Source organism: Mus caroli, unplaced genomic scaffold, assembly GCF_978045245.1.
Source record: "Mus caroli unplaced genomic scaffold, Mus_caroli_1 scaffold_9, whole genome shotgun sequence".
NCBI classification, from domain to species: domain Eukaryota; kingdom Metazoa; phylum Chordata; class Mammalia; order Rodentia; family Muridae; genus Mus; species Mus caroli.
In genome coordinates, this window is record NW_028227264.1 from 31,791,879 (window position 1) to 31,810,129 (window position 18,251).

An 18,251-nucleotide genomic window follows, 5' to 3' on the forward strand; every position below is an offset into this window, starting at 1 on the left:
GGAAATGTAAATGAAGAAAATACCTAATTAATAAAAAAAAAGAAAATGAATTTATTTTCTCAGGAAAGTTATAAAACCAAATATCTCTCTATTGCTACAGGCTGGTTTTGTAATGGAAGAAACAGGCAATATGAATGTCTGAACAGGGGCATGGGAGAGTGAAGATAAAACCTTGAGAAATGCAGTCACCCTCCCACTCCCAGACAGATTTACAGGGTTACTTTTTATCCAAGTAAGTCATCAAACTCATTTAGCTGTCCCTTCAAATACATCTTAACTGTTTGCTTAGAAATTTGTGTAACTGAGTAAATAGGTACCTTGTTTTCCTGCAGCTCTTTGTAGTTCCTCCTCCTTTCAAAAGTCCTATAATAATATGATAGATTTTTACAAAAGTCAACTTTTACACAACTTACCTAGACAACTTCTAATGTATTTCCAAGTACATTACTCAACCAAAACAAACTCTGTAAGGGCTATTTGTACCTCAGCAACCCTTCAGTCCTTGCTGTTCTTAACACTGTACCAGACTTAGTTCTGTTTCTGCAACTGATCTGCAACTGCAAGTAGTCAAATGGTAAATGTTTAGCATCTTTCAAGACTCAGCTTCTTCTCTGCATGACTTACCTACTCTTTTCTCTTGAATTTTCTGCCTTTCTCTTTTCTTTACACTTGAAAGACAGTAAGGAACTACAGACCACCTGAAAACACCAACCTAAAAAAAATGTATATGAATATCTCTTACCTACCTTTTTCCCTTCTGAGAGACAGTTTATGGTAAAAGACAGATACTAGAGTGACCATATGTAATAAGTAACAAATACTGGCAATTTCTTTCAGTGTGTTTTTTGAGGCAGCCTGACCTGACACTTTGCTCAGCAACCAGATTTGTTGGAAATCACAATGCTCATTTAGTGATAATGTGGGTAACCTGTTGGAAAAATTATGGAGTAAATGTCAAAATATCACTCCACCAACCAACTTGAAGCCAATACTTGTGAGTAGAGCCCAAGTACTCTGCTCCCATTACTCACCAGTCAGGTTGCCTAGACTTCAGCAAGCCAGAAAGATAATCACTAGAGACTTAACCCAAGCTACATCTTTCAGTTGTACTGACCTAACAACTCCAAAAAAAGCTTCACATGGGTGAATCTAAGGTGAACACTTTTCTAGTTCTTCTTTGCAGATATCTAAACTCTGACTTGTATTAATCAAGTGGGTTAGAAATGAAATGTTGTCAGATGGCATGTAACATGGACAGAACTGGATTTTTTTACTTTGACACATTAAATTTCTTAATGTACAAAGATATTCGTTTGAAATAAGCAACTGAAATATATACTTTTAACGATATTGGACCCATTGATAACCTTTTACCTATTTAAGTATTAAGTAGAGATTTCACTCGCAAGTCCTGCACACACACTGGTCTGGACTGAATTTTGAAAATATGTAATCTCTCCTTTAAAAAAATTCATAAAAAAATAAAATAAAATGATAAAAAGATGTAATCAATCTCTCTCATCTATCTATCTCTCTCTCTATCTATCTTTGTGTGTGTTTCTGAATGAGGATAAATTTATTGAATTAGCTTAATTACTTTATTTCTTTCTTGACGTTAATTTCAATTAAAAGCTAATAATTGAGAGAAAATCTTAAATAATATTCAAACTTTTTGTTCTTTTGAAAGAGGAAAATTACTGACCACCAGAACACTCACCCCAGAGTACATTCTGAACTCTCACACCAGAGTCAGACCCCCTCTCAAATGAAAACTGTTCCGGGGACATTTCTGAGATAAGGGTTTCCTGGAACGAACCCAGTCCTACCCCTCCCAACTAAGGACTGTGCCAGGGACATTTTTGAGATAAGGGTGTGAGTAAAAACCTCAGTTCCAATGAATCAAGTACATGGCCAAAGTGTGGGACGCGGTTGCAAAAGCACTTTGGAAAAACCCTTGGCTGAATCACTTAGTGACGTAAAACCTGTATTTTCCCTGCCCTGCTCCCCCCCTTGCCTCCTACCTATAAAAGCTTGTGAAAAGTTTGGGCTAATCGCCGGATCTCCTCTGCACCTTGCAGGCTGCATGAGGTCCGACCCCAGATATCTGGTATATGTGCTTTTTGTTTGTTTTGTTTGCTTTCTTGTCGTTGTTGTATTAAATCTTACTCCCTATACATCTTAAGTACCGGTCTCAGTGTCTTCTTGGGTGCGCGGCTGACCCGAGGCTTGAGTAAGTGCCTCCCTTTGGGAGTTTTGGAGTCTTTCATTTGGTGCATTGGCCGGGAATCAGCGCGACCACCCAGAAGTCCTGGACCCACTCAGAAGTAAGATTTACTGTTCTGTTTTGGTCTGGTGTCTGTGTTTTGTTTGTCTCTGAGAAGGCCATTCTGTATCTGGTGCGATCGCAGTTTCGGTTTTGCAGACGCTCAGTGTGCAATGTGCACAGTGAGACCGCGCTCCGGGTAGGAGCGCAGGGTGTGGATAGACAGACGTGTCCAGGTGTCCACCGTCTGTGCACCCTGGGAGACGTCCCAGGAGGACAAGGGGAGGACTAAGGACGCTTAGTGGACCCCTCTGTGCGAGATCGTGGGTTCGAGTCCCACCTCGTGCTTCAGGGTGCGAGATCGTGGGTTCGAGTCCCACCTCGTGCTTCTGGTTGCGAGATCGTGGGTTCGAGTCCCACCTCGTGCTTCTGGTTGCGAGATCGTGGGTTCGAGTCCCACCTCGTGCTTCTGGTTGCGAGATCGTGGGTTCGAGTCCCACCTCGTGCTTCTGGTTGCGAGATCGTGGGTTCGAGTCCCACCTCGTGCTTCAGGTTGCGAGATCGTGGGTTCGAGTCCCACCTCGTGCTTTGGTTTTTTCTTCTTATCTCAGTCTCGTGTCTGCTTTTGTCGTGTCTGCTATTATTCTAGAAATGGGACAATCTGCTGGGTGTGTAGGTGTGGAACTGCTGCATTTGTGTATTCTGAGATTGTGGGTTTATTCTGGCAGTGGCTGTGAGAGGACGACTGTCTATGGCCTCACAATCTGCACCCCAAAAAGAGATGTTCCAAGGGAGACCCTGGAAGGAGTGGCCAGGGTACAGAACAGTTAAAAAGACCTGGCTGTTGCCTGGCAGAGTGAAGGAGAGAGAGAGTGTTCTCTCTGCCAGAGCAGGAGTGGATGTGGAATCCCACCCCTATCAGGAAAAAGAGTCAATGTGAAATCCGACCCCGTCAAAAAGTGGCGTTTGGCTGGTTGTGTTTGTGTCACGTGACAAGACTGTGTGTGTGTGTGTTAACCCTTTGTCGACTGTAGACTTGGACTGACGTCAGGACAAAATTTGTCAGCAATAGTTTTAAAAAAGGAAAAAAAGGGAAAAAAACTCAGTGCTGGTGAGTCCCAGACTGCTCAAAAGAGCTCTGAGATTGCAGAGCTGGGCTAAGAATTTCCGGCTTTGGCAGCGCGAGTAGGGCTTTGATAGCAGCAGTGGCGCTGAGGTTCTGGCTTCTGCAGGCACGGCAGAAGCAGAGGCTGTCTGTGCCCCGAGTTGTGAGATGCTGGTGGTGAGTGACCCCGCCTGCCGGTCCCGGAGTGGCCGTGAAGCCTGCCACAGCTGGGGAGGGGCCGACTACAGCCGCCGTCCCTCCTTTGGCCCCCCCAGAGTCTACCCGCACTCCCTTGTGCCTGCCTGACTGTGTTAATAGTTCCAATGAATAGTTCAAATGAGGTAGTTAAATAGTTAAATTGCTGCCTCTGCCTGCCTGCCAGCGTTTGTTTGCCACTCCCAGGAGTTGACGCTGCATTCCGGCGCGCGGCGGAGACTCCGCTCTGGGCTCTCCGCATCAAAGGGTTTGTTTTCAGCCTTTGCCTGCCTCTTGGGTGGGAGAAAGGCTCATTCTCCTGCCCCCTGTATCCTGTCTCTTGTAAACAGAAAAAATTGTGTTCATTTTGAGATATCAGTGTACAGCCAGATGTAAGAGCTACACTCCCTTCTCTGCCCCATGTGTTTTCTCTTCTCAGGCATCGCCCTGAGCTGCTAGCAGTGAATCTGTTTTAAGCTCCGGTGAGGGAGACATACAAGGTAAGGAGCACCTGACTGCCAGGCTCTGTTGAGGGTCTCATGTCTGTGGGGCTAGTAAATGTCCCATCAATCTGACCTAGGTAATAGGTAATAAAAAGTTATAGAAGTTAAGAAAAGGATAGAGGTCTGCAAAAAAGAACTGAGAGCAAAGCTTCAGCGGACTCAAAAGAAATAGGTTAACAGTAAAAAGAGGTAAACTATGAAAAAGTTAAGTGACAGAATATAGATGTAATAATTAGATAACATTCAAAGGAAAGAGAACAAAGAGATATATATATATAGATAGAAAGAGAAACATTATATGAGATCTCCATTGCAGTTAAAAAACAGGAGTAAAGAGAGATAAATGACAAAGACTAGAACCTAGCAAAGTGACACTTGCTAATAATACTAGCACTTAGAGATGATCTGTAAGAAATAGGGAGCCAGAAAATTTTCAAAAAAGATAAGAGAAATGAAATGCTGGTCACAAAAGTCAGGGAGACTAGAAAACTTAGTACCTGGCAACAGAAAAAAAAAAGAAAGCTTTTGGCTAAAGATCAGAGTGTTTGCTGTTGAAAAAGAAGAGCACTGGGTGAGAGACTGTCCTAACAAAAAGAAGAGGAGCCCCCCCTCATGACCAAACCCTTCACCTGTTTGTGGCTGAAAGTAAAGAAAAAGCAGAAGGGGTGCTAACACAGAAGCTGAGTCCTTAAGAGAGACTGGTGGTCTACCTGTTAAAAGCAGCTAAAAAGAGACTGTGTTTTCATATTCCTCCACTGACCAATGCAAGGCAAGTTTAAAAGGTTCCTGGACGCTACAGGTCCTTGCAGACTGTGGATTCCAGGTTTTGCTGAATTAAAAAGATAAACAGCCCTTCGTATAAAAAATAAAAAGAACAACCTTGGATGGCCTTAGATGCTATTGAGACTGCCCTAATGTTGTCCCTAACTTTGGGACTCCTAAATGTGACTGAGAACAAAAGTATTGCCAAAGAGGTTCTTACTCAGAAATTGGGACCCTAAAAGACCAGTGGCACTTGAAAAATTAGACCTGGTGACTGTAAGATGACCTGCTTGTCTGCACATAAGTGGCTTCTGGTCAAGGACGCAGATAAACTGACTCTGAGACAAAACTTGGCACATGCCCTAAAAGTGTGGTTCAGCCCCCTGACCGATGGCTGACTAATGCTCTGGAAAACATTATCAAATTGTTCCCCTGACTGATGGACATATTATCAGAGCTTTTTGTTGACTCATCACTGACATTCTGGCAGAAGGAACTTCGGCTCAGAAGGCTGAACTCTTGGCACTAACCCAAGCCCTGCGGTTGGCTGGGGACAAAGAAGAAATTCTGGCCCTCCTAGAAGCTCCTGAATGAACTGGGTTAGTTGGGGTACCGGGTATCAGCCAAGAAAGCTCAGTTATGTCGTACCGAGGTGCTGAGACGACGAAAAGCGGTGGCTCACCGAGGCCAGAAAAAAGACTGTGATGCTGATCCCAACCCCCACCACCCCGCGCCAAGTACGTGAGTTTCTGGGGACGGCGGGCTTTTGCAGAAAAGAAAAAGTCCCATTCACCTGGACTGAGGAACACCAAAAAGCCTTTGACAGCATAAAGGCAGCCCTGCTTGTTAAAGACGCTGACAAGCTTACTCTGGGTCAGCATGTGACTATACCCACTACCAGAGTTTACTGCTCCTTGGCGGATGACTCCACTCCTGTACATCAATGTGCTGATGTCCTGGCTGAGGAAACTGGAACAAGGAGAGATCTGACTGATCAGCCTTGGCCAGGTGTGCCTGCCTGGTACACAGATGGCAGCAGCTTTGTCACAGGAGCAACAGTAGTAGATGGAAAGCAGCTCATATCCATGGGGCCATCTACCAACAGAGGGGGCTACTTACCTCGGCAAGTAAAGATCAGATCAGCCTTGGCCTGAGAGTTTGAGCTGGTACACGGACGGCAGTAGCCTCGCGATTGAAGGTAAGCGGAAGGCGGGGACAGCAGTATGGTGGTGGACAAAAAGCAAGTGATCTAGGCCAGCAGCTTCCCTAAAGGGACTTCAGCCCAAAAAGCTAAACTTGTGGCTTTGATACAAGCTTTATAAAAATCTACACTGACAGCAGGTATGCTTTTGCCACTGTATGGAACAATATACAGACAAGGAGAGCTGTTGACATCTGCAGAAAAAGACGTTCTCAAAATGGATAAATGAGACTGCTCACATAGTCATCAAGAATATTATTGAAGAAAATTTTTCCAAGGTTCAGAGTGCCAAAAGCAATAGTGTCAAATAATGTTGCCCAGGTAAGTCAGGGTGTGGCCAAGCATTTAGAGGTCAAATAAAAATTACATTGTGTGTATAGACCTCAGAGCTCAGGACAGATAAAATAAATTAGTTTAAAACTCTATGACAGACCTTGACAAAATTAATCGTGGAGACTGGCATGGACTTGGTGTTCCTTCCCTATGCCCTATCTCTTGATTCAGTTTTACTCTGTTTAAAATCCTTTATGAGACTCCTATGCCCATTATGGTCTTAAATGATGTGTTTAAACCTATGTTGTTATAATAATGATCTGTATGCTAAGTAAAAAGGCTTGCAGGTGGTCTGGTCATAACTGGGAAAAATTGGACTGAGTACGCGGACGACATTGCTCCAGGGATCCCAACAGCTGAGACAGTGAACGAGCTGGGTATCCCAAGGACATCTCACCAGTTCCAGCCAGAGATCTGATCTACGTGCACCTACATCATGCCCAGACCCTCAAGCCTCGCTAAAAGGGCCCCTGCCTAGTTCTGTTTACTAATGCTTCTTGTTCTGTTTTTGTTCCCATGTTAAAATAGAGTCTTTCATTTGGTGCATTATGCAGTATCTGAAATTCTAAGATTAGAATTATTTACTAAAAGAAGGGGGGAATGAAAGAGGAAAATTACTGACCACCAGAACACTCACCCCAGAGTACATTCTGAACTCTCACACCAGAGTCAGACCCCCTCTCAAATGAAAACTGTTCCGGGGACATTTCTGAGATAAGGGTTTCCTGGAACGAACCCAGTCCTACCCCTCCCAACTAAGGACTGTGCCAGGGACATTTTTGAGATAAGGGTGTGAGTAAAAACCTCAGTTCCAATGAATCAAGTACATGGCCAAAGTGTGGGACGCGGTTGCAAAAGCACTTTGGAAAAACCCTTGGCTGAATCACTTAGTGACGTAAAACCTGTATTTTCCCTGCCCTGCTCCCCCCCCTTGCCTCCTACCTATAAAAGCTTGTGAAAAGTTTGGGCTAATCGCCGGATCTCCTCTGCACCTTGCAGGCTGCATGAGGTCCGACCCCAGATATCTGGTATATGTGCTTTTTGTTTGTTTTGTTTGCTTTCTTGTCGTTGTTGTATTAAATCTTACTCCCTATACATCTTAAGTACCGGTCTCAGTGTCTTCTTGGGTGCGCGGCTGACCCGAGGCTTGAGTAAGTGCCTCCCTTTGGGAGTTTTGGAGTCTTTCACTTTGAGATTATTAATTGAGAACAAACTGTGGGAAACCAGACCCTCAACAACTCTCACCCTGAAGATTTGGCTGACCCTTTGATGGGAGTTATGTCACCCTCTCCTTCATGTCTCCACTTGGCACCTGGGACTGTTTAGATAGAGCCAATATTCCAGGATAAGCTGCAAGATGTTTGAAGCCTGCAATCAGCATCTGCCCCAGATGTCCATCCCTTTCTCTGTACTTTTATAATACTCCCTTGACCCCTCCCTATTTTCTCTCATTCTGTGCTTATAATCAGGCTTCTAGACTCCATTAAACAGACCTTGACAACACTTTGCTTGGTCTGGCTCCCTTTTCTCTGCCTGTTTCTCTTTCAGGCCTCGGTCCTCCTTGACCCAGGGAATTACTAAGTCCTACTGTTGGGACACGTGCACAAGGAGACCAGGTGCTGGCACTGACTGTAAGGGACTTGTGACCCTGGTCAGGCCTGGTTTTCTGCTTCCCTAATGCTGTCTCAGGTCCCACGCAATTGGATTGGAACAAAAGTTGTGTTCCACTCACCAGAGGTCCTAAGATTGTGTGGAGAGTCCTCTAGGGACCTTGGGGGTGTCTGCCAACTCCGCGCACAAGGTATCCCGGTGCTTGCGCCAACTAGAAAGAACTTGTCTGAAGTTCTTATAATAGAGATCCATCACTTTCTTAGTTAGAGTCACACCAAGGTATTTTATATTATTTGTGACTACTGTGAAGAGTGTTGTTTCCCTAATTTCTTTTTCAACCTATTTATCCTTTGTGTAGAGAACAACCACTGATTTGTTTGAGTTAATTTTATATCCAGCTACTTGACAGAAGCTGTTTAATCAGGTTTAGGAGCTCTCTGGTGGAATTTTTAGGATCACTTTTATATAGTATCATATCATCTGCAAATAGTAATATTTTGACTTCTTCCTTTCCAATTTGTATCCCCTTGAACTCCTTTTGTTGTTTAATTGCTCTACCTAGGACTTTAAGTACTATATTGAGTAGGTAGGGAAAAAGTGAGCAGCCTTGTCTAGTCCCTAATTTTAGGGGGATTGCTTCAAGTTTCTATGCATTTAGTTTGATATTTGCTACAGGTTTGCTGTAGATTGCTTTTTTTATGTTTAGGTATGTGCCTTGAATTCCTGATCTTCCCAAGACTTTTATCATGAATGGGTGTTGGATTTTGTAAAATGCTTTCTCAGCATCTAACAAGAAGGTCATGTGGTTTTTGTCTTTGAGTTTGTTTATAAAGTAGATTACATTGATGGATTTCTGTATATTAAACAATTCCTGTATCCCAGCCTACTTTATCATAATGGATGATTGTTTTGATGTGTTCTTGGATTAGGTTTGCAAGAATTGTATTGAGTATTTTCACATTGATATTCATAAGGGAAATTGGTCTGAAGATCTCTTTCTTTGTTGGTCTTTAGGTGGTTTAGGTATCAGAGTAAATGTGGCTTCATAGAATGAATTGTGTAGAGTACCTTCTATTTCTACTTCATGAAATAGTTTGAGGTTAATTGGAATTAGGTCTTCTTTGAAGGTCTGATAGAACTCTACATTAAAGTACTGGGCTTTTGGGAGGGAAGGGGTTGTGAAAATATTAATGACTGCTTCTATTTTTTTAGGGCATGTGGGGCTTTTTAGATCATTAATCAGATACTGATATAACATTGATACCTGGTATCTGTCTAGAAATTTGTTCATTTCATCCAGATTTTCCAGTTTTGTTGAGTATAGCCTTTGTAGTAGGATCTGATGATGCTTTGGATTTCCTCAGGTTCTGTTGTTATGTGTCCTTTTTCATTTCTGATTTTGTTAATTAGGATACTGTCCCTGTGCCCTCTAGTTATTCTGGCTAAGGGTTTATCTATCTTGTTGATTTATTCAAAGAAACAGCTTATGGTTTGGTTGATTCTTTGTATAGTATTTTCTGTTTCTACTTGATGGATTTCAGCCCTGAGTTTATTATTTCCTGCCGTCTACTCTTTTGGGTGAATTTGCTTCCTTTTGTTCTAGAGCTTTTAGGTGTGCTATCAAGCTGCTAGTGTGTACTCTCTCTAGTTTCTTTTTGGTAACACTCAGAACTATAAGTTTTCCTCTTAGGATTACGTTCATTGTGTACCATAAGTGTGGGTATGTTGTGGCTTCATTTTCATTAAACTCTAAAAAGTCTTTAATTTCTTTCTTTGTCTCTTCCTTTACCATGTTATTATTGAGGAGAGTGCTGTTCAGCTTCTACATCAACGCTGGCTTTCTATTATTTATGTTGTTATTGAAGATCAGCCTTAGTCCTTGGTGATCTGAGAGGATGAATGGAATAATATCTGTATTTATGTATCTGCTGAGACCAGTTTTGTCACCAATTATATGGTCAATTTTTGAGGAGGTACCATGAAGTGCTGAGAAGAAGGTATATTTTTTTGTTTTAGGGTAAAATGCTCTGTAGATATCTGTTAAATCCATTTGTTTCATAACTTCTATTAGTTTCACTGTGTCTGTTTAGTTTCTGTTTACGAGATATGTCCATTGATGATAGTGGGGTGTTAAAGTCTCCTCCCTATTATTGTGTGTGCTGCAATGTGTGCTTTGAGCTTTACTAAAGTTTCCTTAATGAGTGTGGTTGCCCTTGCGTTTGGAGCATAGATATTCAGAACTGAGAATTCATCTTGGTAGATGTTACCTTTTGATGAGTTTGAAGTGCCCCTCCTTGTCATTTTTGATAACTTTGGATTGGAAGTCAATTTTATTCGATATTAGAATGGCTACTCCAGCTTGTTTCTTTGGACCATTTACTTGGAAAATTGTTTTCCAACCTTTAACTCTGAAGTAGTGGCTCTTTTCCCCTGAGATGGGTTTCCTGTGTGCAGCAATATGTTGGGTCCTGCTTATGTAGCCAGTCTGTTAGTCTATGTCTTTTTATTGCAGAATTGAGTCCATTGGTGTTAAGAGATATTAAGGAAAAATAATTGTTTCTTCCTGTTATTTTTCTTTTTAGAGTTGGGATTCTGTTCTTGCTGCTATCTTCTTTTAGGTTTGTTGAAGGTTTGCTTTCTTACTTTTTCTAGGGTATCATTTCACTCCTTGTGTTGTAGTTTTCCCTTTATTATCCTTTGAAGGGCTGGATTCATGGAATGATATTGTGTGAATTTGGTTTTGTCATGGAATACTTTGGTTTCTCCATCTATGGTAATTGAAAGTTTTCCTGATTATAGTAGCCTGGGCTGGCATTTGTGTTCTCTTAGGGTCTGTATAACATCTGTCCAGGATCTTCTGGCTTTCATAGCCTCTGTTGAGAAATCCATTGTAATTCAAATAGGTTTTCCTTTATATGTTACTTGACCTTTTTCCCTTACTGCTTTTAATATTCTATCTTTATTTAGTTCATTCATTGTAATGATTATTATGTGTCAGAAGGAATTTCTTTTTGGTCCAGTCTATTTGGAGTTCTGCAGGCTTCTTGTATGTTCATGGGCATCTCTTTCTTTAGGTTAGGGAAGTTTTCTTCTATAAATTTGTTGAAGATATTTGCTAGCCCTTTAAGTTGAAAATCTTCATTCTCACCTAACCTATTATCCTTAGGTTTGGTCTTCTCATTGTGTCCTGGATTTCCTAGATGTTTTGAGTTAGGATCTTTTTGCATTTTGCATTTTCTTTGATTGTTGTGCCCATGTTCTCTATGGAATCTTCTGCACTTGAGATTCTCGTTTCCATCTCTTATATTCTATTGCTAATTCTATGGTTCTTGATTTCTTTCCTAGTATTTCTATCTCCAGAGTTGTCTCCCTTTGTGATTTCTTTACTGTTTCTACTTCCATTTTTAGACCCTGGATGGTTTTGTTCAATATTTCCCCTGTTTGATAGTGTTTTTCTGTAACTCTTAAAGGGATTTTTGTGTCTTCCTTTTAAGAGATTCTAACCTGTGTTCTCCTGTATTTCTTAATGTCCTCCATCATCAATATCACTTTTTGCAGATTATATGAAGTCTGGTGTTTTCTCTCTCTCTCTCTCTCTCTCTCTCTCTCTCTCTCTCTCTCTCTCTCTCTCTCTCTCTCTCTCTCCTCTCTCAGCAAACATTAATTTACTGTAGCTTTTCTTATAGAACTGATGTTTTGTCAGAGATACAAGTTTTGTGAAATGTCATACAGAGGTTTGGATGAGGTACTACATCTGTAGGTTATTATTAGTAGTATAAATAATTCTATAGTATCAAATCTCCCCATACATGAGCATGGGAGATATCTCTTCCCATCTTTTAGTATCTGCAACTTCATTTTTAGTGTTTTAAAGTTTTTATTGTAAATGTCTTTCACTTCTTTGGTGTTCTGATGTGTTATTTAATTTTTACATCAACCTAATACAAAGTAGAGTCACTGTGGAATCATGAAACTAAGTTGAGAAAATGCCTCAATCCAATTTCACAATTTCTTGATTGAAGATTGAAATAAGTGGCGTGACACTCTGAGTTGATGGTCCTTAGTACAATAAGAAACTAGTCTAAACCAGTGATGGAATACAAGCTGGTAATCAGTACCCCTCTGTTGCCTCTGCATCAGTTCCTGCCACCAAATCTCTGCTCTGAATTCCTTCAGGGATAAACTGTGATGAAGAATTGTAAGCTGATTAAACTCTTTCCACTTTCTATATTCATATAGGGTTTATGAACACATGATAAAATCATCTAGTATTGGACCTATGTTTTTAGGGCTGACCCTTTAGGATTGGGTAGCCTATGTGGAAACTCATGACTAAAAGCCAATTTTCTTTGGTCATGGTATTTTATCAAAACAATAGAAGTCCTAATTAAGACAACTGGTTTCTTCATTTAATTTTAAAACTACCTTTATCTATTTTTATTCTTTAATCATTTTTTTACAGTCCAGACTATATCCTCTTTGAATCTGCCCCATCTGCTCCCCATCCCAAACCTCCCCCTCCCATTTCCAAGAGGATATCCCCACTCCCCACCCTCACCACACCAGGTCTCCACATACCCTGGGGCCTCAAATCTCTCAAGAGTTAGGCCCATATTCCCACACTGGGGCCAAACCAGGCAGTCCTTTGCTATATATGTCTTGGCAGCATGATATTGGCTGGTGTATGCTACCTGGTTGGTGGCTCAGTGTATGAGAGTTCTTGGGGGTCCAGTCAGTTGAGACTGTTAGTCTTCCCATGGGGCCACATTTCTCCCAGCTTCTTCCAGCTTTTTCCCAATTCAACCACAGTGGTCCCTAGCTTCAGATCATTGTCTGGGTCTCTCAGCAGCCATCCATGCTAGGCTCCTGTCTGTAAGCACACCACAGCATCAGTATCAATATCAAGGCCCTGATCCTTTTCTTGAGTTGTGTCCATCTTTATCTTAACCTAGATTTCATTATAAATTTGATAGAATCTAGAGTCACTTGGGAAGAGATACTCAACTGAAGGATTGTTTCCATCAGATCTCAGTGGCCATGACATGAGAGACTGTCTTAATGAATGACTGATGCAAGAGAGCCCAGTTCACCACATGTGACACAGTCTCTAAACAGGAATAAGAATGTGAACTGACCATGATCCACAAAATAAACGAGTAAGAAAAACTTCTCAATGGTTTGTGCTTCTGTTCCTAATCTCTTCCTTCTCTCCCCTTTCAAAGATGGAATGTATAAGTCAGTACTAATATAAATCCTTTCCTCCCAAAAGTAACTTTTGATCATTGTACTCACACAGAAACAGAAGGCAAATGAATTCTTGGTGAGGCTAATTCCCAATCTTTGCTGTTTACTTTTCTTTGAAGCAATTTTGAATGAAATTATTTTCCTAAATTCTTTCTTGGTGTGTTTCTAATTTCTATCAACAAGACATCATTTCCTGACAAGAATATACGGATCTTTTTCCTGTTTGTTTACATTTAACTTCTGTCTCTTTATGATCTTGTCTACATGCTTCAAGCCCAATATGAAAAAAGAGCTGAGAAAATGAACAACACCCTTGTCTTGCTCCTGACTGTAGTGAAATATTTCAGTTGTTAAACATGTATTATATTGGTGACTATAGGTTTGCTGTACTTAACATTCATTATTTTGTTTGAATTTGTTTATATGGTGGATTAAATTAATGGGTTTCCATGCCTGCACCCCTGGAATGAAGTCCACTTATTCATGGACACCGTTTGTTTATATGTGTTCTTGAATTTGATTTGCAAGTATTTTATTGAGTATTTTTGCATGGATATTCATAAGGGAAATTATTCTAATGGTCCCTTTTTTTTTGTTCGGTCTTTGTGCAGCAGCATAACTGTCACTTCATAGAATGAATTAAGTAATGTTTCTTCTGTTTCTACTTTGTGGAATACTTTGAAAACTATTGGTACTTGGTCTTCTTTGAAGATGTGGTAAAATTCTGGACTAAAAGCATCTGGCCCTGGGCCTTTTTTAGTTGGGAGACTTTTAGTGACTGCTTATATTTCCTTAGAGGTTATGGGATGTTTAGATGGTTTATCTGATACTGATTTAAATTTGTTACATAGTATGTGTGTAGAAAATCATCCATTTCACCTAGAATTTCAGTTTTCTTGAGTATATTGTTTTGTAGTAGGATCTGATGACTTTTTGAATTTCTTCAGGTTCTGTTGTTTTGTCTCCTTTATCAATTCTGATGTTAGTAATTTTGATACTGCTACTGGATCCTCAGTTTGGCTATAGGTTTATTTCTCTTGTTGATCTTCTCAAAGAACCACCTCTGCAGCCAACCATCCTAGAACTCCATGATCTCTTTGAACTTTCAATGTGGTTAACAAGCAACACATGTATTTAATCTGATCTGTAGCCTCCCATAAACCTGAAGCAGGCTAAACCAGAACTTGACCTTGCTGCCACTAAGGAAATTATCTAGGGTGGAGCCTTCCTCCCTAGATCACTCTATTGTTCTGCCACTGCTGCTGTTCCTCTTCAAGATACTGCTACCTGCTGAGAGCCCCCCCCCCCACTCGGGAGCTATTCCAGAGATTATGTCCTATCCTGCCCGTCTTCACCTGCAGCTGGTTCCAAGCTCCAAAGATGAATTGGTGGAAATGGACTCTCCTCGCAACCCCCCCTTTTATTAAGCGTGTCTGCCATTAAAAATTTGAACCTTCATCAGAACACTGTCTTGGTTCCATATTTCTCTTGTAGCCTAGTTTCCCTCTCTTTCAGCACTGGTCTGCTATTCAGGTGTACTCATCCTTGTGAGCCACTGGAAAGCTCACAATGCTGATCCATCTAAGTGGCTAGTGAATGGGAAGAGAGATTGAGGGGTTGGCAATCATCCTGGTGCAGCACCTTTATCATAGTCTTAAATAGGAGCCTGGCCCATTCTTTCACAATTGGGATAGTAGCTCCTAAGATTCAACAAGAGGTCATGAAGATTGAAATGCATCCAGGACTTTATAGGTGCCTTTTGTGAAGCTCAAGACCAGGTTATTTTCTATGTAGCACTTTTGCATAAAGTTGAGAGACAGGAGATATCCCTCAGAAGGTCCACCATTTAGAGAGGAAGAAAGCAGAAGCAGTTTGGTCTTCTGTGATTGTCCTAACCTTGAGGCTTCCACTTAAGTGAGGGCATCTGAATTATCTCCCAACTCTTTAACCTCATGAATCAAAGCTACAGCTTCTTTAAAATCCTTCATTAGCCTGTACCAGATGCTTCCTTTTCAATCCACTAGGCATGCTTTTCCCAAACTACAATTTCTACAGTGTGTGATATAAATTTTTTTTCACACATCATTTTGTCTAACCTCACTGGGAATAGGAATTTTAGATTCAACCAATGAGCTCTATTTTCAATATGTAATCCTTTGTGCTTGACAAACTATAAATCGCTTTCTGCTTCTTACATTTTGTATATATTTCAGAATAGATTCAATAAAATTCCTTTCTAGTAATCCATAAATCACTTTAATGAAATACTATATTTTGTGTGAATATATTAGAATCAAATTATTCTTATTTGCAACAAAATATTTGACTAAGATATTCCTGCAACAGATTCAAGCTATCATGATGCTCTCTGTCAATGAAGCTAACTAACCATGGGACCTCTGGACCTAGGAACTAACGTAAATCTTTCTCTTCTTAAAGAGACTCTCTCATGTATTTGCCACATAGTAAAAGAATGTGATACAAGTCAGGATTAGTGGTGCACACTGTTAATCCCAGCACTCAGGAATCAGAGCCACGATAGTCTGTGGCCAGTCTGATCTACATAAGTGAGCCCAGGATACCCACGACTATTTAGATAGACCCTGTGTCAAAATAACAACAGCAAAATTTCCAAAACAACAAATGAATATAACATACACCACGATCATTTAAAGTGCCATTGATTTATTTGTGCTTACAAGGACAGTATATGTTATCTTAACCAAATGGCTATACAGTAAAGGATTGTCTTCAGGGCCTGGTGTTACTAGTACATATTAGAAGGGACTAATTCGAGAAACTCATATGTATGAAGCATACCCTTGGATGGGATAAGCTTCCTGCTTTTTCTTCTCTTTCATCCAGTAATTGTGGAGAGAACTATTTGCTCTGCCATATTTTAAAATGTGTATTGCAAAACTGTAAGCCAACAGTACATTTACAACAGTTGAAACCACAAACAAAAATCAATTTTTGATCTGAATAAATTAACCATTTTGGGTATTTAGTTACAATGATGTAAAGCAGAACATGTGGGTTCCATTTGATGACTGTTATGAATACTGCTACTGTGAGGATATTTTCATGTGTTGAACAATCTTTCCATTCCAAAAGTAAACCCTACCCATTCATATCACAAGTTTGGCTGTATTTCATAAGGCCACTACCATATGTATACATGATCCAAATTTATTAAACATTTTGTCTACAGTTGCTTTACTAATTACATTCATTCTTCATTGAAAATTTTGGATTCACCTTTATTTCTAGTTATTAAAGTGACTTCATATTAAATGTTTAACCATTACATTGATATGGTATGATTTCAATTAGTGATACATGAAAAGAGAACTGTTTTCATCCTTTTACCCTGTGATTAAACTGACAATTATTTAATTTTTGATTTTTATGTCTTTGGCAAACTGAGACCTGTTAACACTGTTTTTAAAAAGCATATGAAATTTGTTTATATATGCCGTTTGTCTTTATGTCACACAGCATATTCTATCAAACTTACTGATTTTGAACAAAATTAACTGTAGTTTAATTACAAGAATAAAGGGATTTCTAAATGATTGTTTGACCCTGAATTAATTGAAAGGAAAAATGTGAACTATAGAATACTCAAAAAAATATATCTATGAACTGTGTTTTATGCTTTCTGTTATATCATTTGTTTGTTTTCTTGTTTTTGATTTTTGGGTTTGTTTTGTTTTTAGTTTTTTTCTGTGTTTTTGTTAATGAAACCAATGCTCATAGCTCCCTTTGAAAGTCATGTTATGGCAAACAATCTAGGCATAAGTTATTCATTTTGTAGATAAATTTTTCTTTAAAATTAATAGTTAAATGAGAGAATACATTAATTTTAATATTAAACTACATCCTCTTCATAGTACATTTTCATATTCACATGGAGATTAAAGTTCTACTTCTCATTTATATCCCAGATGAATTTTAAGGGGATGTTTTTCATGTTCATATGAAATATCTTGTCAAATCTTTCATTTTGATCCACAGTCAAATGATGTTTCCAGTCTCCAACGATACCTAATAGGAGAAGCACAGAGCAGTCTCTACATAAACAGTACTCTACTGTCTTTAACTCACATTGCATATCACTAAGTTCTCAGTAGGGATCAGGTGGATACCTCTCCTTTTATCACTGATCAGTAAACTAAACTTCCCTTTAGGAGCATAGTATATATATATATATATATATATATATATATATATATATATCACTAGTTACTACTACCTAACCATACCAATTTTTAGAAAAAAAAAAAACTTCATTAAATGTTAAACTATATTAGAACCTTAAAGCTATATTTTGCCATCTAACAATTCTTAACTTAAAAAAAATACTATATTTCAAAGAAACCTCATGAGATACATATGAGACTTTTCCAAACACACACACACACACACACACACACACACACACACACACACACACACACAAATGAATTTTCATGGTTTCAGCAAGTAAAATCAAAGTGACACAGTGTGTCAGAAGAGCCAATGTCATAATTCTACTGGACAGGAATTTTAAATAGTCAGTTGGTAATGGCACATGCCTTTAATCACAGCATGTGGAGGGCAGAGACAAGCAGATTTTTGTGAGTTCAAGGGCAACATGGTCTGCAGAGTGAGTTTCAGGACATACAGGGCTACACAGAGAAACCCTATCTTGAAAAAAAAACAAAGTAAATCAAATAAAAACAAAACAAAACAGAATTTGGAAGGATCACTACTATATCATTTAAAGGCAAATAGTCATTTGGGATCTACAGCTGTCCGAGATGAGAACATTAAATTATTGTTTGCATTTGGAACAGATGGTGAGCTATTCTCGGTAAGACATTTGGTCTTATTGAGAATGAGATATGAGAGTTGACATTAAGTGGCAGAACAGACAAAGAAGAAGAGTTCCTGAAAAATATAAAAATCCAGAGATAATACAATATAACCCAGTGCCCATAATAATGATGTTTGAAGAGCATTATAAGAAATTTTCTTTCTTATCCACACCTA

The 18,251-nt window shown here is 39.6% G+C and overlaps 1 protein-coding gene and 2 long non-coding RNA genes across 8 annotated transcripts in view; 2 read left to right on the plus strand and 1 right to left on the minus strand.

Annotated features, from left to right (window-relative positions):
• The first annotated feature begins 364 nt into the window (after positions 1-364).
• On the plus strand, positions 365-14,675 carry LOC147002607 (uncharacterized). The gene is made up of 2 exons (XR_015048385.1): positions 365-574; positions 7,557-14,675. It is a non-coding gene; the product is annotated as an uncharacterized LOC147002607 (long non-coding RNA).
• On the plus strand, positions 1,620-7,465 carry LOC147002608 (uncharacterized). Its single transcript, XR_015048386.1, has 2 exons — positions 1,620-6,026; positions 6,230-7,465. It is a non-coding gene; the product is annotated as an uncharacterized LOC147002608 (long non-coding RNA).
• A 2,187-nt stretch (positions 14,676-16,862) lies between the features above and the next one.
• LOC147002609 (amine sulfotransferase-like) overlaps positions 16,863-18,251 on the minus strand; it is a 50,022-nt gene continuing 48,633 nt past the window's right edge. For all 6 annotated transcript variants that reach the window (XM_085842751.1, XM_085842756.1, XM_085842752.1 and 3 more), the window contains one exon: positions 16,863-17,264. In XM_085842751.1, coding sequence (XP_085698877.1) covers positions 17,143-17,264 — 122 coding nt within the window. In that variant the 3' untranslated portion in view covers positions 16,863-17,142. The remainder of the gene's footprint in view (positions 17,265-18,251) is intronic.